Raw genomic sequence first — 24,645 nt, forward strand, 5'->3', positions numbered from 1 at the left:
GGGTAGGGGAGATAATCCCATCACATAACGTAGAACAAAAACTCGCGGAAAGTCTTCTGTAGCTCTTGCTTCCTACTCCACAGTCACCTTGCACTGTCTTCCCCACAATGCAAGCAAGCATCCCTCTCTTTTGGCAGGGTACCCCCTGCCTTTGGAGCTCCTTTGTCACAGGCAGCTCCAAATCATCTCTAATGAAAATTCGATTGGCCCTTGGTCTCATGCATTGTTCCTCTCTCCCATTACCCTGTCATTGCCGTAAGGGCACAAACCCAGAAGACCACTTAAGAGGGTAGAAGGAGCAAACCTGTGATCACGTGTGGGCCAACAGTCTGGGCCCTGATGTCTGAACAACACTGTGCCGAGCGTCCTCATCCATCTACCTTCACACCCAGGGGTAGACGTTTCTGTAGGTTGAATTCCTGGACTTGGGGTGACTAGGTATGAATCTTTTAATCTGAAAAGATACTGTTGAATTATGTCTAAAAGATGGTGCACATTTAATCTCCGGCGAATCATGTATTAGAATGCATGTTTCCCTGCTCCCTTTCCAACGTGGGTTGCTCCCACTTTCTCTTTTAAGATTTTATTTATTTATTTATTTGAGAGAAGAGAGAGAGTACAAGCGGGAGGAAGGGCAGAGGGAGAGGGAAAAGCAGACTGTCCGCTGAGCAAGAAGCTGCTGGCACCGGTGTCAATCCCAGGACCTGAGCTGAAGTCAGACGCTTCACCGACCCAGGCATCCCTAGTTGCCACTACTTTCATTGCCTCCATTGTTTGAAGATTGTATGTGATACATGTTCATTGTAAAAAAAAAAAAAAAATCAGGAAATGAAGAAAAACTAAAAGAAAATAAAAGCTAGCTGTCCTGCCACCACCCAAAGATAAAAAGCGTTGGTCTTTCTGAGAGACGGCAGAGGCCACAGCTAGCCAAAGTAATCACCTGATGGAACCTTCTGGAATCCCTAGTGCTGGTGACAAGGTGGTAAAGATGGCCTCATTCTCTTCCCTGTCCCTTCCCCAGCCACTGATGTCTCCAGAGGCTTGAGGTATTTTCCTCAGCCAGTGGGGAATGTTCCTGAAGGAGTCCATTCCAGGTATCCATATCCCTCATGGGTCTCCTGAAAACAATTCCGCTGCCAGGAAGCCTTCAAGCCTGAGGATTTGTGGAGTAGGAATGGAATACAAACATTCCAAAAATGTGTTTCCAGGCACTGACAGCTGGATCTGACAAATTGGAAAACGCATCTCTCCGGCCAGTCCCAGAGCCAAGTTTGTGTTTCTCGGGGGCCCTGACATGCCCTGTTAAGCCACCCGTCTAATGACAGCTCTGCTTTCCATTCCAGAGACCTGAACTATAATGAGCTGCAGGAGTTCCCCGTCGCCATCCGGACGCTGGGCAGACTGCAGGAACTGTAAGCTTTTCTGCTGCGTTCTGGAGGTGTCCTCTTCGCTCTTCTCCCAAGGGCAGGGGCTGATGCCGCCGGCCCTGGGCCTCCCTCACATCCTCCTATCCTGTGGTCCTCGTGGGAACCGTAGCCACGTGCTCTCCCTGGCCCCCGGTGCGGGTCTGAGTAGTCACAGGCCTCCTCAGTTTGGCACAGAGCGTTTCCGAGTGGCCTGTCATCAGCAGAAATGGCTGTGGGCTCTTCCAGTCTGGAGGGACACATGGCGCACAATACCTCTCGGTCGCTGGGCCCAGCACTCCCCCCACCTGGGCTGGGGTGCATCCAGAGATGAATGAGGAGAGGAGCTGGGGGGCTGGGTAGCGGGGTCACTGCTCCAGCACCTGATTCCAGGGAGGAGTTGAGAAACCGACTGTGGTTCCTTGCAGACACCACTTGTGGTTCCTCGGTTTTAGCACCGACTGTGCCAAGCACTATGCTCGCTGCTCAAGACAATCCGGGAGTCAGATAGTCCTGGGCTGTTCCTAGGGATCTTTTAGGTCTGTCAGGGAGCAGGGCAGAGCAGCTTCGGGTGGGTATATAATTCCAGCTCTAATGGTACAGTAGTGGCTAAAATGACTGGGAATCCAGAGTGACGTGGAAAGAACACTGTGGACGAACACATCTGAGATTAGCCTTACAGGATGGATGGGATTTAGGTGGCCATGGCAGGGGAGGGGAGGAGGCAGGGGAGGGAGGAGAGAGAGGAGTGGAGGCAAGGAAGGCATGAGGAGACACTAGAAATCTCCGGTGAAAATGAGGGTGGCTGGGAGGGGTCTGCTCAGGCTGGATCATGTGTTTCTCAGTCCAACTTTTTTCTTGTAATGTTCCCCCCAACTAGCCAAATTGTAATTCCTGGCTTCCAGAGCCCTGGACATTGGGACCTGGAGCGGGTCCTGGAGAGGGTCCCTCCCTTCTCACCTCCTCACGAGGCTACCCAGTCCCTCAACACCTGCTGCCCCTCCCCATTCTGTGGCCGCTGTCCTTCTAGATTCCTTAGTCTCCAGGCCTGAAGACCAAGCCAGCCTCCATTTGGGGGACATCTCTCATTCCTGCAACCCCCAGAAGCTCTGCTTTTCTCACACACCCTCAGCTACCTCTTGGGGACCCTGTAGGTTTCCTGTCACACGGGACTGAGGAGAGGACACATGTCCTGGGGTCTGAACTCAGCCTGCTGCCCCCAAGCCCCACCCCTCTGCTCCCTAAGGCTCTACTTTTCACTCTTTTCACAAATGTTGGAGAAAAGGACAGGTGTGTGATGGAATGAAGCAGACACATCCCAGGCAGAGGTGAACCTGGAATCTCGGGCTGCCATCTCTTTGGTCTTATGGCCCTTCTAGTCAGCTAGTCAGAATTCTGTTTCTCCCTCTCCACACCTCTCTCCAAGTCCTTACTGACTCGTGGTGTTGTCTTCCAGGGGGTTCCATAACAACAACATCAAGGCCATCCCAGAAAAGGCCTTCATGGGGAACCCTCTGCTGCAGACAATGTGAGTCCTCACTTCTCTGTCTCTTGGTGCTGTGCCTTTTTTTTGGGAGAGGGGCCAGGGCCTGGGGAGGCAGGACTCTGCAAGGGAGGACTTCCCCAGTGTGCTCTTTCCTGCTCTGCTTTCCTGGACAAAGCAGAGATCGGCCTGGGTCCCAGTTCAAAGGGCCAAGTAACTAAATTCGATGTTCGGGTCTTTTTCTCCCAGACATTTTTATGATAACCCAATCCAATTTGTGGGGAGGTCAGCGTTCCAGTACCTGCCGAAACTGCACACACTGTAAGTTGGACCTCCCCCAGGCCTCCCTCCTTCCCGCTGCCTCTGGCCTCCCTTCTGCAGGTGTCACACCAGCAGGGCGCTGTCCCCACTGCAAGGCCTGGTCTCTGACGCTGCGGCCTCTGCTTTGGTTCAGGACTATTCCCGGACCCGGCTGCTCTGAACAGCCTCCAGTCAGCTCCCTGTGGCTTCTTCCTGGATCCCAGATGAGTGAAAGAGGGCCCTTCTCCAGAGCCCAGGAGTCTGATCTAGTGTCTTCAGGGTCCTGCTCGAGGGAGCTGTGCCAGAAACTTTTGCTGCAGAAACCAACAACTGCGATAAGGGTCTGGTTCTCCAGTGACCTTGGAGCATGGACCCCTCGGCCCTTTACCATACCACCTTTATTACTTTGGGCCGGACAGCATTCCCTTGTTTCCTTTCTCCCATTCTTTTCATTCCCAGCCCAAGTTCCACTTCTTCAAAAATCTTCCATGGCTGACACACGACATAGGGCATCCCAGGAGCATAACTAGCCTTTTCGAGTGCACCCTTCCCCTTCATGTCCATTACCACGTTTCACTGCCATTCTAACCACATGACGCAGGTGTTGTTAGCACATTTTGTGGATGGATCTCGAGGTTCCCGGGCTCCGCTCTGCCGTTAGCTAGGCCCCTGGTCTCCAGCTCCCAGAGGCTCCTTTCTGGACCCTACACTGCCTCCTTGTGGTCTGGCAGGACCCTTTTTTGCTGTGCTCTGGTTGGGTCCCTGTTCAGCCCTGTCCTCACCGGCAGGGGATGGACAGGAGGGGGAAAACCATCTGTCTAAAGCTGTCTGGGAGAGAGCCAGTGGGGAGTTGGTGACAGTGCTTTAGTGGATGGCGATTTAGGGGAGACCCTTTCTCAGATTCTAATAAGCAAACCCCGGCAGCCAAGAACTTTTTCAGAAACACCCACTTGGAGCCTTTTAGACAGAGTCCATTCCCATGTCCCTTGCCTGTATTTTTTTTTTTTTGTTTGTGCATTTGTTGTGTTTTGCATGCTGGGACCCAGATGCCAGTTTGGGGGCTCTGCCAGGGCTCTAGGGGCCTGGGCCAACTTAAGGAAATAGCGGTTTGGACCCTGCTGAGCAAAGCCCCTCTCCTACAGGCCCTGAGTGGCTGGGGTATTTTGAGGCTGGGAGAAGGATGACATTTTCCCAAAAGGTAGCTTCTCTCCAGGGGAGATCAGTGATGGTGGGGAGCCCAGATATTGAGATGCTCTGACCCCACCCTTCAGAGTGTGTCGCATCTGCTTCCAGATCCCTGAATGGTGCCACGGACATCCAGGAGTTTCCAGATCTCAAAGGGACCACCAGCCTGGAGATCCTGTGAGTGGGGACCCTCACCCTCCACCTCATGAATACCCCTGCTCCACCGCCAGGAGCTGTCCCCTGGAAGGCTGCTGGAAGGATCCTTTGCTTGGCCCTTATCTGGCCTGCTTCTGCTGCCGGCTCCATCCTGGCCCAGAGGTCACCTGGCTCAGCCCCAGGAATCCATGGCCATCTCCTGATGTGGCACTGCTGCAGGCAAGGCCAGGGGTAGCAGATGGTTTGGGGGTGAGGAGGCTGGTCTTCTCCTGACCATGCTTGGATTTTTCAGGCATGCCTTCAGAGTTCCAAACCCCAAGTTGTAAGCATCCTGAAGACCCGTGACAGGGGAGAAGGGTTGTGGAAATACATGTCCTTTGCCTTTCTGAATCACGATTTCAACAAGGACTTTCTCATATGTTCTATTATTATATCCTGTAGAGTGGGGGAGGGGTACCAGAGCACAGTAGGACCTCAACACATTTAAGAGGATGAATGGAACAATCAAGCAAACACCCAGAGTGAGTGTTAGGAAGCCAACCGGCCTGACCCCCATCACACAGCTCATTCATGGCATGGCCCAGACAGGAACTCTCTCTCCTCTGTGCCTCTGTTGTCTTCCCCGAGATTTGCTGGCATCTGGAAAATTTTCCATGAGGGAAGTAATAGTTCCCCAAGAATGACCTTGGCCTTGGGTATTTCTTGGGACACCCTGTCCCTAGCCAAAACTGCCCCACAGCCCTCTCTGTCCCAGCCCCAAGTCCTTCCCTTCTTTCCCACCCCTTCCCCCTTCCCCGGGGCACAGGGAGCAGACTCTGTGCAAGGTTCCCATGGCTCCACTGGGGTTGTTTTGTTTCATTTTTCCTATCTACTCCCTGCCCATGGCTATGCTCCCCCCCCAAGGAGGGCAGACGAGATTCTAGTTCCTGTCCTACATACCCCGTGTTGCCGGAGACCTCTCTGGGACAATGGGTGGGGACCCGATGGGTGGGTGGGGTGTGGGCCATGCAGGCAGGAACTGTCCGCCAAGCAGAGAGCCCCTGGGCTGTGTCTCTCTCTGTTGCCCACCCCCACCCGGCTCCAGTCCCAGGGGAGCTCTGTGCTCAGATGCTAGAGTTGCTCCTTTCTCTCCCTATAGCCCCACCCCTGCCCTGTGCTTTCTGCCACTTCTCTTCTGTCAGCTCTGTGCTCCCATGTCAGCATCAGGCCCAGAGCTGGAGGCAGCGGCCAGGGATGGCAGGGCCTGGTGCCAGCTCTGTCTCTGCTCTCTCTGCAGGACCCTGACCCGTGCAGGCATCCGGCTGCTCCCACCGGGGATGTGCCAACAGCTGCCCAGGCTCCGAGTGCTGTGAGTGGCTCACAAGTATTCCCCAGTCTTGGCATTGTGCCCTTGCTCCCATGGGCTGGCAGAGGCCCCTCCTGCTTCTGTCCCACTGGGTTACTTCTTTTGCTAGAGAATGGGACAGTCTGCGGAGTACCTGCTCCGGAGGGACTGGGCTGTCCTCTCTTGCTCGGGGCAAAGGGACAATGGCCTTTGGAGTCTGACCAGGGTTTAAGGCCCAGCTTTGCCACTTAGTAGCTATATGAATTTAGACTCACTCTCTAACGTCTCAGGGCTTCAATGCCTCATCAGCAAAATATGGATAAATGTGTGAGGGTTGAAAAAATGTCTGTCCTGCACCCAGCACAGAGTGCTAGCACGTAAAAGCTGCTCAGCCAGTGGCATTGCTTATCTAGTAAGAACATTAAGGTCTTCCGGAAGCATGGAGGCATTTAAGTGGCCTATGAAGTCAAGGGGAGTTTTGTTCTCCCTCCTGAATCCGTTTGGAATGTGAGGCTTCTCCACCTGGATCCGCAGCTCAGGATGGGGAGGCTGACCCGGAGACACTGCGTCCATAGCTGTGCTAGCCTGGGTGTCTGAAAACGTGGGCTCAGCTTCCAGCCTTGCCACTGACTGGCAGTGTGTCCTTGGCAAGTTCTGTCCCTTCCCTGTGCCTCAGAGTCCTCATCTGTTAATGAAGGGGTTGGGCCAGATGATCTCCACAGGCCCCCGCTTACCCCCCCACCCCCACCCCAGGACTCTGTGCGTGGGGACTACAGGGATGTTTACTTGGGTTGGCGGTGACCAGCTTGCCCAGTAAGTCCTGATATGGTCCCTGCTGGCTGCCGCAGAGCCCCGGCACTTTCTGCTCCTTTCTCATCTCTGTGCCCCTTACACTTCCTGTCTCCCTACCCCCCAGGACCCTCCCAGTGTCCCCTAGGCCTTGGGATGCAGCAGGAGGAAGGGAAGCCCCCTTGCTGGGAGGCATGTCAACAGCCGCATCCCTGCAGGGGCCTCCCAGCCCTCGGAAGGCATATCCTGGCGGACCTGCTTCTCCTGGCCCCCAGCTTCACCCTCACTTGGGGTCTCTCTCTCTCTCTCTCTCTTCCCCCAGGGAATTGTCTCATAATCAAATCGAGGAGCTGCCCAGCCTGCACAGGTGTCAGAAGCTAGAGGAAATGTGAGTTGGGGGCATGGGAGTGAGGTGAAGTCATGCAAGCCAGACTCGGGACAAGCCTGGGGAGGGGGGGTCAATGAGCACACTCGGACATTTCTCCCTTCTCTGAGCTGGTTGAGTCCAAGGGTTAGGGCTGGGAGCTCAGCAGAGGCCGAGACAAGGCCTCCAGGGACCACCGACGATGGACCCACCCTGACAGTCTCAAGGTGGCTCATTGGGGGTCAGCCACAACAATGAAAGGCAGTAGTGATTAGGGCCAGTGGAGGGCCAGGGTCCCATCAGCACTAGGAGGTGGGACACACTCACACACAGAAGAATCCCAGGATTCAAATTTGACAAGGTAAAAAATCACCTAAAAAATTCTCTAAACTCTTTTCACTCAGCTTCTGTTTTTGTTTGTTTGTTTGGTTGGTTGGTTTTTTTCAAGCTTGGTGGGTCTCCTGAACCTCTATGTCTGTCCCTTGACCCTAGGTAGGGCAATGCCTTTTGGGGCCCAGGCAGGATAGGGGTGTGAGGGTTTATCCTGTTTGTCTAGATGCCAAAGGAAAGAGGTCTTCAACATTACAGAGGGACACGCTCCATCTCCCATTCAGACAAGCAGTCCACTGAGCTCCGCCCCCCAGCTTGGGCCTGTCACTGGGTCATCCAAGGGCGGGGCAGTGCTCTGCTGCTGGACTAAGGTCCAGAGAACGCAGGAGCGAGGTTGGCTGGGCTGGGAGCCAGCCCCGGTGGGAACCCTGGAAACTGACTCCCTTCTGGGCCACAGGGATGGTTTTGTGGCTTTGTCTCCTGACCCACTTACCCAAGGCAACCGGATCCCCTTGTGCTCCCTTTAATTCTGGTGACTTCCGCGGGCCCTTTCTTCCCATGCCAGGAGAAGTAGGGGGCTCTCCTTTCTTCCTCATAGTGCGCGGGGAGCGTGGAACGGGGCCAGGGCTTGAGCCTATTGGCTCATCTAGTCTCTCTTGCTGCCCTAGAGGCCTCCAGCACAACCGCATCTGGGAGATCGGAGCAGACACCTTCAGCCAGCTGAGCTCCCTGCGAGCCCTGTAAGTATCCTGCAGCATCCCAGGCTGGACCCCACGGGGGCCCGCTGTGCCCTTCTCTCAGGCACACTCCATACCCACGGCGTACGTGGCAGTGGCAGACACAAGTCTTCCCTGCTCCGTATCCCTGCCCCAAGTGCGCGCGCGCGCGCGCACACACACACACACACACACACACACACCAGGAGAGGTGCCTCCCCTTCCAGATGGCTTCTGAAGCCACTTCTCCAGCTGGTGCCCAGGGTCTGATGAGATTCTGAGACCAATCTGCCGAATCCCCTTTTCTGTGGCCCCAGCCAGGCAGCAGGTACCTTCCCCGAAAGGCTGAGGGTTCTGCTCCTGGGAGCAGCTCAGATGGGGAGTGTGAGAAGGAGAACTCAGGATGGGAACGGCAAGCCCTGCACATGTCCCGGGTCTCACCTGTAATCCCCTCTCTGTGCACAGGGACCTGAGCTGGAACTCCATCCGGTCCATCCACCCTGAGGCCTTCGTGACCCTACGCTCCCTAGTCAAGCTGTAAGTGCATTCTGCACCCTCCTCCCACTGGATGGAGAACAGTGGGGACCCTAGGCCGGCGGGGGGTGGGGGTTGGGCAGGGATGGGAGGATCCACCCCAGAGTGGGGACATGCACGAATGTCTGACCGCACATCCCAGCCTCATCAGTCATTCTGACAGTCCGTTTGACAGGCCTGCAAGCTCTGGAACCTCATCTGCTAATGTTTGGCAACATCTTAGTGGCCTCAGTTCCCTGTGCTCCCACCCCCTCTGGTCTCAGGCCCTCCCCCAGCCTCTACATGTGCCAACAGAGAGGAGGTTAGAGCCCAAAACTCCTTCACAGCCTGGGACAGTGGCAGCAGGTGTGGGAGCCAGGGTCTCAGCTCAACAGTCCTCCACATGAGCAGTAACACTAGAGGGCTGCCATTCTGCAGGGAGGCAGAGGCTCACAGGTTCCCTAAATTACACAGGCTGCAAACAGGGAGCATATAGTGCTGGCTGCGTGGTCATTAGGTAAGAGCTGGAAGGGACTTCTGGTGGAACTGCCACCCACTGTGGTGCAGGCTGTGTACTGCACAAGGGCTCCCACCCGAGAGGTAACTGACTGGCTGCTTCCATGTCGCAAAGATGTGTCCATCCTGATAGGACCCTTTTCTGATTAACACCCAGACTCCACAGGCTAGCCTCCAGTCCTGGCCTTGGAGATCATCTAGCCCAATCCCTCACTTCACAGGAGAGGCCTCCAGGCCCAGGGGAGAAGCCTGCTCAAAGCAAGGCCAGAATGCAAGCCTTCCAGGAGGTTCACAGTGCCCCTCCTGTCTGCCACTCTCTAGGCTCTGGGCCGGAGACTTGCAAAACTCACACCTCGGTTTTCCCTCTCCTGTTTGCTCTGCTCCTGCCAGATAGGTAGGGTGGATATTTATATCCCCCTGAAAGATGAGGACATTGAAACTCAGGCAAATTTGTGACTCCCCTTGGTTATACAGGGAGTTGGTGATAGCGCCAGGTTTCCTACCTTCTAGTCCAGGCTGTTTCCACGACGCACAGTCTGTGGTGCTGGTGTTTGGTTTGGAGTGCTGGCTCCCTGTAATGCGTCTCCAGTAGAAGACCGTGCATGTCCTCATCTCTGGCTACAAAGCCAGCCCCCAAAACAGAACAGATGACCAAACCCCTGCTTGTAGTCAGAGGCCAACTCTGTCCAATCCCTGACTCTGGCCTCTCATGTCGTCAGAAAAGTGGGGGAATAGGGGGAGGCAAGTACAGGCAGATGCCCTAGGGGGGTGGACAGGGACCCTCCGATGGGACTGGGAACTGGGCATAGGAGCTGTGGTTAAGGAACTCTGTGACCTGTGAGTTGGGATGGCTTGACATTACCTTAGAGCAATCCCTAGTGTGTAGTTGGCCCCCAGTATTTGATGAATGAATGAATGAATGAGTGAGTGAGTGAGTTAGGGGTGGTGCCTCTATCAATCCCTGACCATCCTCATGCCCCAGCATTTCGTGTCTTCGTCTCTCTTTGCTGATCTTCTGTCCTCTGCTCCTCTCCTCTTGCTTCCATCCCAGGCACCCCGGTCACACCCTCAGCACAGCCCTGCCCCCTCAGCATTCCCACTGACTGCCAATAACCCTGACCATGCACTGTCCTAGGGACCTGACGGACAACCAGCTGGCCACACTGCCCCTGTCTGGACTCGGGGGCCTGATGCATCTGAAGCTAAAAGGGAACCTGGCTCTCTCCCAGGCCTTCTCCAAGGACAGTTTCCCGAAACTGAGGTGAGGGCCTGGCCTTCCCCCATCCCCAGATAGTTTTGCCCCAGAGTAGCTGGGGAGGCCAAGGAGGGACAGAGAGAGGAAAACCATGGGGCTTTACCTCGAGAAAAACCTGATGGCCCAGAGGCATAGGGTTTGGTCACTGCTCAGTGGGAAGGGCTCGTGCCTCCCCTTCCTCGTCTCATTCACAGCATTTCTTTCTGTCCCAAGCTGCAGCCCCTGGGCTGCTGAGACCTCCTGTGAGGACAGGAGGAAGATGAGGTGCAGGCCCCCGGACCTCCTTGTTCTGTGTCCCCTTCGGGGCATGCAGACTGCCTGTCCTCACTTGAGCAGCATCTGGGCCCCTGTGGTGAGGGCCGAGCCCAGGGCACTGAGGAGTGGAAAACAAGCCACCGGGCCGGTCCCTGGTGCTAATGACATCCAGGCCTTCTGCCTGCAGCGGCAGCACAGCCTGTGTGGCCCAGGCCGCCTCGACTGCCAGCTAACGAGCTGCCTGGGGGCATGAGCCCTCGCCTTCAGAGGGCACCAGATTTAGCTCTGCTGTGCCCAGGGTGGGGCTGGGGGACAGGGCAAGGGTGAAGCAAGAGTCACTATGAGAAGCCCTGTCTCCTGAGATCTAAAAAAAAGAGTTGCTGGCTGGGCGAGGAGCAGAGCACTGGAGTGCTGTGTGATCTTGGATGTGGTGGTCCCAGCCCTGAGCCTACTGGGAAGAAAGTTTATCTTCCCATCGCATTCTCAAGATGAGTGAGGAAAAGATTGGCAGATGCTCAGAGGCTGTAGGATTTGTACAAAGAAAGCCCAGAGGGCCGCCTGCACTGTCATCGGGGTGCTTTGGGGTTGAAGGGCCGGTGCTGAGTGCTGGGTCCCTGGATGGGCCGCCTAACCATCCCTCAGGCAGCTCATTTTACCCCTGTGCCCCCTCGGCCCCCAGGATCCTGGAGGTGCCCTATGCCTACCAGTGCTGTGCCTACGGCGTCTGTGCCAGCTTCTTCAAGGCCTCTGGACAGTGGGAGGCTGAGGACTTTCACCTTGAGGAGGAGGAGGCTCCAAAGAGAGCCCCAGGCCTTCTTGCCGGACAAGCTGAGAACCACTGTGAGTGATGGGGCTCCTGGGCAGGGCGGGTAGGTGGCCGTGGAGAAGTTAGGGAGGAGGCCCAGGGGACCCTGAGAGGGGTCTGGCAGGGGCTGTGGAGGCAAACCCCAAGGGGGATCTGGGAGGTGACCTCTGTTTGCACCTTGTCTCTCTAAGAACGTAGCCCAAAGGTGCTTGGGGAGAAGATGATGACAAGGACAGTAGTAATGTTTCCATATTTGCCACTCCCTTCTTGGTCCCCAAGGTGCTCCCTGAGCTGCATCTTGTGGCGCACTCTTGCCTTCGTGGTTCGCACGTTCCTTCTCCATGGCTGCCTCCTGGCTACATGGGCCCTGATTACATTCTCAGAGAGGACACCCACTTTCTCAATCAACCTGAGCCAAGCAGGATTGAATTAAGTCAATTAAATTAAACCTCTGTTTAAAAAAAAAAAACAAACCCCCTCACTAGATGTCCTAGAGCCAAGTGGAACAGCATGGGGATTATCACTCTCCAAGTCCTCCTGCCCCTCAGAGGCCACTGGCTGCAAGAGGACCTTGCTGAGAAGGGCCACATGGGTCCCTTTCTAGAACGGTTGTAAAAGAGGGAAGGGTGGAAGTAGGCAGCGGAGGGGGCTCCTAGAGACCATCTGCCAACCGGTGTCTTAGATAGAGGGCAGCAGGGAGGGCTTCTGTCCCCCTCACCGTCACCCCACGTGACAGAACACAGGTAGAATCAGGAGGAAGCAAAAAAGGGCCCCTGATATTTGAATTTTGTTTTCAGTCTCTAACCCCCTCTCCACAGTATGTCCATGGAGAAGCGAAACAGAAAAGTCAGAACGAAAACATGTAAGAAAAGCATCTTACGGCGGTGTAGACAGACCTGGGTTCTAAATCCAATGACACCGTTTACCAGTTGTGTTGCCCAGGACAAGCTCTTCAACCTTACTGAGCCTGGTTTTTTGGTTTTTTTTGATCTGTACAGTGAGAATGATACTGCATATGTCACAGGCCATAGTGAGCAAAGCATGACTCCTGGTGCTACCTGCCACGCTTACTGCTGGGAACAGGGGCGGGCCCTCCCCGTGTGTGTGAGGAGGGACGGCGTGTTGTGTAGTTTGGAACACAGCTTATGGAGGCCAGTATTCCACAAGCAGTTAAGGGGTCTCTGGGGTCTCTCTCCCAGACCCTCCCCAGGGAGGGCGTCAGGACCCCTTGAAGAGCCCAACGGCCAGGCTGGCTCTGGGCCGGCAGACAGCTGTCCCCAGGGAACATTCCCGGATGTCTGTCTGCTGTACACTCCCTCAGGGGGCTGGAAGGAGGAATGGAAACTTTCCTTCCTCAAGGTGAAACTTTCCACCAGGCTTAGGTCTTGGAGAGCCACAGGGCGTCAGAATCGTGGGCTGCCTGCCGCTGGTAACGGGAGCTGGGGCAGGGCCCCCCACTTCCTGTGGGAGCTAATAAGCCTTGAGGAAGAAAGCCAGGAGCTTCGGCTGCAGCCAGATTTGATTTCCTCCTCGTTTCAAGAGTGGTTACTTAACACCTTGGCTGTGACTTTCCCAGCCTCAGACGGAGTCCGCGGGCCTCAGCCCGTGTGTTTCATTCATGCATTCTGATTTCAAAGAATTGCTGAGCTCCATTCTGGAGAGCCGGGGTGGCAGGGAATGAAAGGTAGAGAGGAGAGGAAATGCCAGCTCTCTGTGGGCACACCTCGGCCTCCTGCCCGCCCTGATGGTGTCTGGGCCAAGGGCAGCTCTGCAGAGCCTTTCTGCCTCCTGGGAAAATGTCCAACTGAAGGTGTTTACCCTTTAAGTGGGGAGGAAGGAAACAAACCACATGAGTCAAAGATGGGGACAAGCATGACACAGAGTCACCCCTTGTTAGTGTGTGGTGGAGGACGAGCCCACGGGGCACTGTCGTTGAAGCCCGGTGCCTTACAGGCATCCTTCAGAAGAGAAGCAGGGCTCTCCTACCCCTTGGGGCCTCAGACACCTTGCCTAGTCTCACTAGAGAAACCGAAGTCTTATTTTTAAAAAATAGTCTTTCAGTGATGAATTATTGCTGCAAACAAGCGTTTTGTCTTTTTAAATGGTAAGATGTTTAAGGTGATCATTTCGAAATTCTTGTAGAATTTCTGGACTCCCAAGCTATCCCCAACACCCCTGGAGCTCATAGGCTCTGGTTAAAGAAACCCTACCATAGTGACTAAGAGGAGAAAAAAAACTCCTACTTGATTCAACCAAGTTACAGAGTTTCTTTAACAATGGATTTATCTTTGTAATCCTATTTTCTCAGGCTAAGGAACAGCAGGGTCTAGACTTAGAATGGGAAGGATTGGTAAAGATGATCTAGACCTGCCTCTCACCCAGCTTAGAAGTGCCCTTTCTCTTATCTGGGACTTTCTGTTCTAGCACCTCTGGGGACAAATGATGCCCAGCTCGTGCATCTGTAAAGCTGCCCCCGCATTCCTGCCAGGCCACCCCCGCACCCCCCCCCAATCAATCAGGAAAGCATAACAGTTAAATACCTGGGCTCTGTAGTGAGACAGACCAGGTCAGACTTCCGCCCTGCTGCACACCAACTGGGAGACCTGGGGCAAGTGCCTTCACTTCCATGAGCCTCAGTGTTCTCATCTGTCAAATGAGGTCAAAGGACACCTGCCTCGTGCGACCGCCGGAAAGGTTAATGAGACCGTGAAGACCACGGCTCGCTGTGTGGAGCTGGCATAGGAGCTCAGAGACTCTTAGCCTTACTGGCACACAAATCTGTTAGTTGACACGGTTCACACCACCATGACTGCCAGATCCTCTTCTGTCTCCATGAGTTCCCTGAGACCAGGACCGTGTCTTCCTCATCCCCAAGTTGCTCTGCCCTTGCCCGAAGCCGAAGCAGATGGCAGGCATGGCGTGCAGCCCCTGGGACCTCAGGCCCACCTCTCTGTCAGCTCTAAGTGTGGGAGCTTATTTGTGTTAGTAACTAGGAAAGCTCATTTGAATTGTTAAATCGCCTCCTTCTATGACCCTTCCTGATTCTACCCTCTGCACCAACACAGCATGTAGGAGCACAGTTCCTTTATGCCTGATGGGACTTTAGCTCCTGGAGGACGGCCACGGTCTTCCCATTTAGTCTTGCCTTGACTAAGTTAATCCCCCAGTGGCTTTGACAATTTCTCAAGTGTGTGGCTTCTACTCGCTCACTCTCCTCTGAATACAGTCCAGCTCACTACTCTGTCTTAAGAAGATGTCCTTCCTGGGGCACCTGGGTGTCTGACTCTTGATTTCGGCTCAGGTAGTGATCTCAGGGTCATGGGATCAAGCCCCGATTCGGGCTCTGCGCTGGGCATGGATCCTGCTTAAGATTCTCTTTCTCAGGGGGCCTGAGTGGCTCAGTTGGTTAAGCATCTGCTTTCAGCTCAGGTCATGATCCCAAGGTCCTGGGATAGAGCCCTGCGTGGGGCTCCCTGCTCAGCGGAGAGCCTGCTTCTCCCTCTTCTTCTGTCTGCTGTTCTGCCTACTTCTGCTCTCTCTCTGTCTCTCTGTCAAATAAATAAATAAAATCTTTAAAAAAAAAAAAAGATTCTGTCTCTCCCTCTCCCTCTGCCCCTCAACCCCGAACTTGGGTGTTCTCTCTATCTCTCTCTTTCTCCAAAGATATAAAAAAAAAAAAGTAAAAAGATTTTCTTTCTTGTGCGTGGTGTTCACAACTGGACAGGGAATTACAGTGGGGGACCGGCCAGTGTGGAGAACTGTTTGATTACCAGCTCCCATTTTTAAGGCAGCCTCCACCCTAACTCTAACATGGTAACTCTAACACATACTAACCTAGCACAGTAACTAGGCTGCCTGGAAGGGAGGTGCGTACTCAGTTACAGGACAAGACAAGCAAGTCTCAGATGAAAATTGGCCGTGAAGAACAGACAATGCAAATAATCCACATGTGGATAATAGGAACAGACTCTTTTCACCCAAGAGTAGAACAGATGTGCAGGGCTGCTGGGATGACCTGTGCCGAGCAGAATGAGCTGGGGATGGCAGCTTAAAGAGGTGGGCATTTGGAGAAAGATGGGGCTTGATTGTCACCAAGACCTGGCCCCCAAGCCACCTTCTGGTCTCACCTCTCAGATGACCTGGATCTGGACGAGCTCCAGCTGGAGATGGAGGACACAAAGCCACACCCCAGTGTCCAGTGCAGCCCCATTCCAGGTGAGATGGGTGCCTTGGCACAGGGTTGGGGGCAGGACTGGGGAAGGAGTACCCAAGTATTTAGATGAGATGCTCATTCAGCCTGGCATGTTTATAACCATACTTCAGGCGCCTTCTCTGCCTAAAAGCCAACATTCTGAGGGGAAGACAACCTCTTCTGGTGGTTCTTGGGGACAGTAGGGGAGGGGAGACAGCGGGGGGAGGGAAGTCAAAGCAAAGATCAGCCAATGAGAAGTTAAACATCCTAGAGAAAGTCTCTCATTGAAGAGAGAAGCAGTGACGAATGTCTTGACCCCATTGTTCTGGGTGGTGTGTGGCACTGCTTCTGAGCGTGCCCTTAGTCTAAGAGTCACAGAATCCTAGAGTCAGGTGGGCCTCCGAAAGGTTGCCTTCTCCATCCCTCTCTGCTCTCATTCTTGAAACTCTCCAGTGTGGAAAAACTCCACAGTACCCCTGGATAACTCATTATAGGACTGTCCGGTCCTTACAGCTGAGAAAATGTCCTATAGAGTCTCACCTGAATCTTGCTAAAAAGAAAGAAAGAGAACTCTATTTCCCTTTGATGCAGTGAGGGAAGAAGCCCCTTCCCCTGGGTATAAAACCCTAGCAGGCCACCCCCAGAAGGCAGTAGCACATTACTTAAGCCAGGACAGGAACTGTTGGGAATGAACAGAAAGCAATAAACAGTGTGCTTCTCTATTTCTCCTCCCCTCCATTTCCCCATTTTATATCTGTCTTTGGTTCGTGTCCCTTGGCCGCTCTTGCTGTCTCTGAGCTAAAACAGTGCTCAAGGACTGCCAGCACCTGCTTGCCGCACTCAGTGGCTATAGCACGCCCTCTAGTGTCATCCCAGAGCAAGAACACCAATGCAGTCTGGAGGAAACAGGTGGTGTTTTCATCCTGACTTGGAAACCCACAGGCTTCACACTGCCACAGAAATTTCGCCTCTGAAAACCAATAATCAGCAGTGATGAGGTGAAAGAGGAGGCTCCAAAAGGCAAAGTCTAGCTTGAGCTTGCTTTAAAGATAGATCGTACAAATGGTCAGATCAATGATGGTACATCCATATGGGCAAGTATTTACTACGTGGACATGGAAAACACGTTTTGGAGGAAGATACAGATTTGGGAAAGTGTGCATAATAAAATTTTAACTTAAGAAAGGGAATTAAAGCCTATATGTGGAAAATCCCAGTTTAGTTTAAAGACGTATATGTTTGTCTGTATCTTTTAAAAAATGGGGGGAGACATACCAAAACGATGAGTTCTTTTGGAGAGGTAGAATGATAAGCAGTTTTAATTTTTCCATGTTTTATTTTCCAAACTTTCTGCAATGACCATCTATTATATGGTAGTCGGAAAAAAATATGTTTAAAAAATAGTTCCCACAAAAGCCTCTCAAATTCCCAAGCTACTAGAAATACATTGCAGAAGAGGAGTCTGAAGCCAAAAGAAATGAAGACATAATGTGTCCAAAGTTACAGGGTGATTTAAGGACAGAACCTGAGGGGAGAGACGGAAAACACTACCATCACAACCATTTGCGCAAAACCAGGTTGGAAAAACCCAGAGTCATCTGTGTTTTCATTGACTTATTGTGCTTTTTTTCCCGAATACCCATTGACTCTGTGAGTACCGACTCTGTGGTGGTCTCTCTTCCCACCACAGAGCAAGGGAAAGCCAGCCAGGTACGACACGTCATCCACGGTGGGGTCCTTATCAGATCCCCGGGCACTGACTGGGAGAAGCAGAGTCTGGGGATGTGGACTGGTCACTCTCCGGGCAGCCCCCCACACCTCTGTGTCTCCAGCTCTGCCGTATCCCAGTTCAGATGCCCCCGTTTTATGGCACACTCCTGTATGCCGTCTCACCCCTTCCTTGCTCCGAAATGCTTTGGAAAGTCTGCTTTGCTGAACGTTTCCTCAATGCCTGGGTTTGCACTATGTACTTTGTGTACAAATTTGTTTATTACGTGTTTCTATTTCTGCATGTATTGGGTGAGTGTTCCTTGCATTTGCAGCTCCTTGGAAGAAGAGCTGCGTGTATGTCCCCACTGCCCCCTATCCCCCACCCCACCTGGCAGTCCTCAGAGACCAAGTCAGCCCCTGTCAGCCCGGGAGTCGTTGGGGATAGAGGCTGTGTCAGCCTCCCCAGCCTCATCCCCAGCACCTAGGCCCAACGGCCTCGGACCCAGGGGTAATGCATCATCCCCTCTCCCGCAGGCCCCTTCAAGCCCTGCGAGCACCTCTTCGAGAGCTGGGGCATCCGGCTGGCTGTGTGGGCCATCGTGCTGCTCTCCGTGCTCTGTAACGGGCTGGTGCTGCTGAGCGTCTTCACAGGTGGGCCTGGCCCCCTGCCTCCGGTCAAGTTCGTCGTCGGTGCCATCGCGGGTGCTAATGCCCTAACCGGCATATCCTGTGGCCTCCTAGCGTCTGTCGATGCCCTGACCTTTGGCCAGTTCGCCCAGTATGGAGCCCGCTGGGAGATGGGGCTGGGCTGCCAGGCCACAGGCTTCCTGGCCGTCCTGGGGTCCGAGGCTTCCGTGCTGCTGCTCACCCTGGCCGCCGTGCAGTGTAGCGTCTCCGTCTCCTGCGTCCGGGCCTACGGGAAGGCCCCCTCCCTGAGCAGCGTCCGAGCGGGGGCCCTGGGCTGCCTGCTGCTGGCCGGGCTAGCCGCGGCCCTGCCCCTCGCCTCGGTGGGAGAGTACGGGGCGTCCCCGCTCTGCCTGCCCTACGCCGCGCCCGAGGGCCGGCCGGCCGCGCTGGGCTTTGCCGTGGCCCTGGTGATGATGAACTCCTTGTGCTTCCTGGCCGTGGCCGCTGCCTACATCAGACTCTACTGCCACCTGCCGCGGGGCGGCTTCGAGGCCGTGTGGGACTGCGCCATGGTGCGGCACGTGGCGTGGCTCATCTTTGCCGACGGGCTCCTCTACTGCCCTGTGGCCTTCCTTAGCTTCGCCTCCATGCTGGGGCTCTTCCCTGTCACCCCAGAGGCCGTCAAGTCTGTCCTACTGGTGGTACTACCCCTGCCTGCCTGCCTCAACCCGCTGCTCTACCTGCTCTTCAACCCCCACTTCCGGGATGACCTGCGGCGCCTCTGGCCCTGCCCAGGGACCCCAGGTCCCCTAGCCCATGCTGCTGCCAGCGAGCTGGAGAAGAGCTCCTGCGATTCTACCCAGGCCCTGGTGGCCTTCTCTGATGTGGATCTCATTCTGGAAGCTTCTGAGGCTGGGCGGCCTCCCGGCCTGGAGACCTATGGCTTCCCCTCAGTGACCCTCATCTCCTGTCAGCAGCCGGGGGGCCCCAGGCTGGAGGGCAGCCATTTTGTAGAGCCAGAGGGAACCCACTTTGGGAACCCACCACCCTCCATGGATGGAGAACTGCTTCTCAGGGCAGAGGGAGCCATGTCAGCTGGTGGGGGCCTGTCAGTGGGCAGGGCCTTCCAGCCCTCTGGCTCTGCCTTTGCCTCACATTTATAAATGTCCCTTCTCACTCTTTTCTTCCCATGTCTTCCCTTCCCTCTCCTCCCACTCCACAAATGATGGCTGCTTGTAAAATAAATTCAACCAAAACTCCACAGTGTGATCCACAGCAGGATGGCCCAGTCCCGGGGCCCTGGGCTCCACTGGTCTTCTCTCTTCCATAGCCATCTCCAACATGTGCTTCTTGGCCTGGGTTTCTCCCCTTGGCCTTCCTCTGGGCCTCTTCCCTCTCACATCTGAAGCTGTGGACCAGAGATCTGGACATCTGTCTGGCTGAGGAGAATGAGGGATGAGGGAAGCACAAAAGAGTGACTGGGATGGGGAGCCGAGCAGGTCAAGGATCAGGGTACAAAGGGCAGGAGGGCCTCACAGGGAAAGACCAATAAGGGGACAGCCAAAGGCATCCGGGCATCTGCCCTTTGACTCGCGGATTAGACACGAAATGTATTCTGTGTCCTGTTAATCTCAAGATAAGACATGCAAAAAAACTCTGTTCAAATCAGTTTTAGAAGATACGACACATTCTGTCCCTTTCTCAGAGAGTCACAGTGCACATTAGCACAGTAACGGCTGCCAGAATTCCCACAGCGGTAAAGTCTGTTGAACTTTGTTTAACCCACTTCCCTAAAATATTTGACAACAGGTTTTTGTTTGGTTGGTTTTCATGGATTGTCCGTTAACGTCTCACAGAATGTAACACTGCTTTCTCCCGGGGCCCCTCAAGTCTACACCACTTATTGTTTCCCAGTGACCTCACAAGTGCCACCGATCCTAGAAAACCTCTATTGTAGGAGTTTCACCTGGGGCAAAGTTGATTCCACCAACCAAAGAAGACTCTCCACACTACTTTCCCATCCTTCTTGCTCTGCTCTGGGAAGGATGGTGAAGAGGCTGCCTTTGACTCCGCTCACTGGGGCAGGGATAAAGAGATCCCACACGTGGTCCCCCCTCTTCCCAAAGCCCAACCACCAGTGCAACTTCTGCCCTTAGTAAAAGAGCATGTCCCCGGATCCTGGCAGGGTACACACAGGGAAGTCAATGACTGCTTGGCTTCCTTCTGGCTCTGACTTGCCTTCCTGTGGTTCTCCACCATAAGCCTCTTGCCAACTCCTGCCACAAGCCTAGTTTCTTTGCATCCCAGGTCCTGCCTTTTCTGTGGGACAGGGAGCCCCTGGCCAGCAAACTAGAGGAATGTTTGCATTGTATGTGTTATTTTGTAGGAAGCATTATAGAAATCTGGGGTCCCTGGATGCCCCAAAGAAGCATGATGCTTCTGCCCCTCCCGTCATAACCTTCCTACCTTATGGTTTACCAGGTGCCTCTGAGCATTCTAGTGCTCCCCACCCCAAACACACACGCATTCGATCTCAGGATGAGGAGGGGAGAGCTAGAACATTCTTGGAGACACAAAAAGGGAACCCAAGGCTCAGAAAAGGGGTTTACTATTAAGACAACTCTGAGAAGGTCCTTCCTAGCCTGCAGTTTATCTTGTCGTCTATCTCCCACTGCCCCTGGTGCCCAGTGGAAATGCTAATGCATGTCCCCAAGGCTGACTAGTCTGGGGATGGAGGGATGAGGCAGAGAACGTGAGTGGAACTTGGCGTATTTCTAAACCTCATTTGACCAGCAAGTTGCCCGGACTCTTACAGGCTCTGGAGCTAAATGTGCTGACCTTGTGATCACCCACCCACCCTGTGGCTCCTAGCATAGGGTTAACCTCAGCGTAGGCACTCACTGGATGATGGGGAATTCATTCAGCAATTGGTTGAGAACCCCTGGCTCCTGTTTTCTAGGGCTGATGAAGAGCCTTTCATGGGAGGAATTTGCTCTACATTGGGTACTGGGAGTTGGTGACTGTTATGTGGAACGTTTCTCAGAGGTGCCCCAGGGATGTCAAAGTAGGTGAGATTTGGGGGAGCCTGAACTTCTAGGAAGTCCTTCGGGCCCTTCCTCACAGCTACCCCCACCCCATGTGATCACTTTACCCCTTGGGGCCAGGGAGCTAGTGTTGAGTGGAATGTGGAGTGAAGTGGCCGCATGTTGGAGGTTTAGGAGTCATGGGAACAGTCCCCTACAGGTGGCCTCTTCTGTGAAAAGGGCGCCAGTGTTTTTTGGCTGCAAGCTCTTGGGTAGCACCACTGTCCTCTTATCATTTACTCCCAAAGATCTGGCGTGTGCCAAGTCTGGCCCTTCTGGACAGAGGAGAGGTGTGGCGGAAGGGAGTGGAGGCATTTACCATGAACTATTTTCATTATTCAAAAAGCCTAGTCAATGCTGTACATTTACCCAAAATAAGGTGGCGAAGTAGTTTCTTTGTTTCTGACAGACTTTCTAGCAAGTCAGTATGTTACTCTTTTGGTTATCCCCATTATAATCAGTAGAAGACTATAAAGTTTTTATATGTCTTTGATGAAACCCCAAATCAAAAACCAAGTAACTCAGTGCATGTGAAATCTTCCAAAATGGTGTCCATGGGGATGAATCCATGCAAAGGGCCGTGGTGGTAGAAATGCTGGGAGCTGCTGACTTGGGATGTCCTCCCCTGGCCTCCGTGCGTTGTGCCTTGGCAAACAGTGCCAACCACAGTCTCTTCTCAGACCAGCTATATTCGACCAAGGTTTTTAAAGCACCTCTGCACATATCAAGAGGAAAACTCCTTAATTCAGTGCTGATATTTGACGACTGTGGATTAACAGAGCTTCTGGTTACGCCTTCTCTTTGCCTTCCTCTCCCTACCTCTTGCTCCTCAACCTCCTTCCGAATTTTCCTTTTCCAAGAAGAATAAAAGGTTTGAGGATTGAGGGAGGGGAAAGAGGAAGAGTTTCCAACAATTAGTAGGGCCTGAATGAGTGAGGATGACGGGAAGTAGCTAGAATCCTTGATCCTGTCTGGCACCATCTCCTCTAACTACCTCTGCTCTGGTGTAGCAAGTCCTTCCATCCACCCTGTATCCCTCACATCACTTCTGGGTTCCCCGCCCCGTGCCCTCTCCAGCTGTGTGAAGTGTAAGAATTGTCAAGATGTAAATATTTGGATTCTTCTGTACAATAAAGCACCAGTGAGGTATCACGTGTGTCCCTCGATGCTTTTCTGCTGCTGCCGATAGCTCTGTGGGGGCTCCGCCAGAGGTGGGGCTGCCTTGAGAGAGGAGTGACCAGAGAGTCAAGGCTCTTCCTCACCCCATCCCCTGAGTTCTGCGGCATAGGGGCACAGCCAGGGAGGCTCAGGTTGGAAGTTTAGAGGGATCAGAATCAATTTGGCTCACCTGTGTTTACATGGCCTTTGGGGGCTGGACCTGGGTTAGGTAGAAAACAATCCAGAGAAAGCAGGCAACATGGTAGACTTGCTGTTACCCAGCCCCAAGCATCGTCTCAGACCCAAAGCCTATTCCTGGGGTTTCCTGATTCTGTGAATCCCAAAGAACCCATCAGCTTCCTTCCCTCCACTTGGGCAACCTTCTTCACCCAGTCTCTGCCTTGAAAATCTTCTCCCTGAAGCCTTGACCCAGAGTGGGATGATGTGCCCGGGACAAGCAGGTAGGCCCCTTCTAGAGGTAAGGGAAAGAGAGTGGGTTGAGTAAAATCCCAGTCACGACTGGGAAAGAGATGTGAGCCCGTCAGGGCCTTACTGACCTAGTGCCCGACTTCCTTCTGAGAGGCCAGACAGTGCCTTCAGGAGCACCCTTCTTCCACCCTTACTGAAGTTAGAATTCCAAACCCCATCCATCCTTGTGGCCCAACTGCCGGGAAGACCATTCTGTTGCTCCTGCTGGACTGGACAGAGACGGAGACACAGGAGCTAACTCAAGTAAGTACATGTTCCCTGACAGGGTCTGTGGGGAGCAGGAAGGGAGGCAGAATCTCAGGAAGTCGAAGACCAGCATGGCAATGGGCCATTCTGGATGAGAGGCCATTCTGAGATCCAGCCAATGGGAGTCTGTGGTCTGGAGCCCACCAGCAGCAAGCAAAGCTGCCCTCTCTAGGCCTGCTTGGATATCTGTCCGCCTCTCACCACAGTCCACTGCTCCTCCTCACCCCCTTTTTACTTGGAGTAAGTAGTACCTGTGCATGGTTCGAATAAAACCCATCTGTTTAACCGTCCCCATGTGCCCATTTGCAATTCCCCCGCTGGTCGCCCCTGCTGTAAGTTTCTTCTATATCCTTCCAGACTTTCTTCATGCATATACAAACAAAATGCATATATATTCTTACTTCTCCTTTCTGCCCAAGGTAGCAATATCACAATTTCGCTTCTGCGGAATTTTTCATCTATTAAGAAAGCTCAAAGATCTTGCCTTACCAAAATGCTTTCTCATTTTTTTTTTTTACAGTATCTTACTTTATATAGATGTACCCTGAATTTTATTCTCTTATGGAAATGTGGTTGCTTAATCTTTTGCTTCTACAAACAAGGCATCAGGTAACACCGGACCAACGTCATTTAGCACACGTGTAGGCATATCTGTAAGACACAGTCCCAGACGTGGAATTGCTGGGTCAAAAGAGGGTTCTAGATCTTGTTCCTGAAGCTGTGGAGCCACACGCATGTGTTGGCGGTAGTGCGCTCTGGGAGGGCGCACTGTGGCCCCGGGCATGTGTGGGACTCCGGGAGGCAAGTGTCTTCACTGCTCCGGCTGCGAGAGGGTAGGGGTGGTTGCCACGTGAACCCCGCCGCTGCGAGGCGCCTCTCAGGCCTGCGGCACTCCCGGCCGCCCGGCCAGCCTCCTGGATGCGGGGTGTTCTGGGCCGTGGGTCTGGCAGGAGGGGAGGGCAGGCTCCGTGGGGCCAGTGCCTCAGAGGGGCCGAGATGAGCCCCAGGTGAGGCTTGGATCCGGCCTGGCATCATGCCCCTGATGGGAGTGAGTAACAAAAGCAAAGGGTTTTATTTTTGTTTTGTTTTGTTTTGTTTTTTAAACAACAAGAGTTTTAGTTAATAGCATCTTTTCTTTAGCTCATTTTTTCTTTTGACTCATAGTCTACATTTGTTCATAACTTTTGTTTATGTGGGCCTCACGATGACCGGTTCTTCCTTAAGCGCTCCTCTGGGCATCCTTTCTTTCGGCTTCCATTCCTGGCTAATTGCTCTGCTTTCTTTTGGTATTTCCTGGAGACTGAGGGAGAATCTGACTAGCCCAGCTTCCTTTCCTACACTAGGTCAAATCACAGGTCAGTGTCAACCAACGCACTGACCACTCCATCCAGGTGCCTGTCCCAGGCCACTAAATTGTAGCGCATGAATGGGTATGTTTATGTGGGATCCCATGGGACAAAATGTGTGGGCTCAGAGCCACCCCTGGAGCAAGGCTGGGGGCTCCTTCTCCCAGAAAGGACAACTGGCATCACAGGAAGATTCCACCAGAGCAGGGACTGTGTTGGTGTCTAACCGCTGTTGTGTCCTTCGTCCTTCCCACAGGGCCTTGAACAAAAAGATGCTCAATTAATTTCTTCTGGGGATAAAAAAATTAAGAAATTAACATATGTAAGTAGTCCCTAAAAATTCTATTTCCCAGCCTAATGGGGACATCTGGCCAGGAGATGCCAATAACACAAAACAACA

At 53.5% G+C, this 24,645-nt stretch overlaps 1 protein-coding gene across 2 annotated transcripts in view; it reads left to right on the forward strand.

Moving 5' to 3' along the window:
* Positions 1–22,155, forward strand: part of LGR6 (leucine rich repeat containing G protein-coupled receptor 6) — a 119,868-nt gene extending 97,713 nt beyond the window's left edge. For both annotated transcript variants that reach the window (XM_044267607.1, XM_044267608.1), the window contains 12 exons: positions 1,344–1,412; positions 2,860–2,931; positions 3,136–3,207; positions 4,480–4,548; positions 5,804–5,875; positions 6,963–7,028; positions 8,003–8,074; positions 8,516–8,587; positions 10,215–10,340; positions 11,269–11,429; positions 15,529–15,609; positions 17,831–22,155. In XM_044267607.1, coding sequence (XP_044123542.1) covers positions 1,344–1,412; positions 2,860–2,931; positions 3,136–3,207; positions 4,480–4,548; positions 5,804–5,875; positions 6,963–7,028; positions 8,003–8,074; positions 8,516–8,587; positions 10,215–10,340; positions 11,269–11,429; positions 15,529–15,609; positions 17,831–19,086 — 2,188 coding nt within the window. In that variant the 3' untranslated portion in view covers positions 19,087–22,155. The remainder of the gene's footprint in view (positions 1–1,343; positions 1,413–2,859; positions 2,932–3,135; positions 3,208–4,479; positions 4,549–5,803; positions 5,876–6,962; positions 7,029–8,002; positions 8,075–8,515; positions 8,588–10,214; positions 10,341–11,268; positions 11,430–15,528; positions 15,610–17,830) is intronic.
* The last annotated feature ends 2,490 nt before the right edge of the window (positions 22,156–24,645 follow it).

The sequence above is a fragment of the Neovison vison genome, chromosome 10 (genome assembly GCF_020171115.1).
Source record: "Neovison vison isolate M4711 chromosome 10, ASM_NN_V1, whole genome shotgun sequence".
In the NCBI taxonomy this organism is placed as follows: Eukaryota; Metazoa; Chordata; class Mammalia; order Carnivora; family Mustelidae; genus Neogale; species Neogale vison.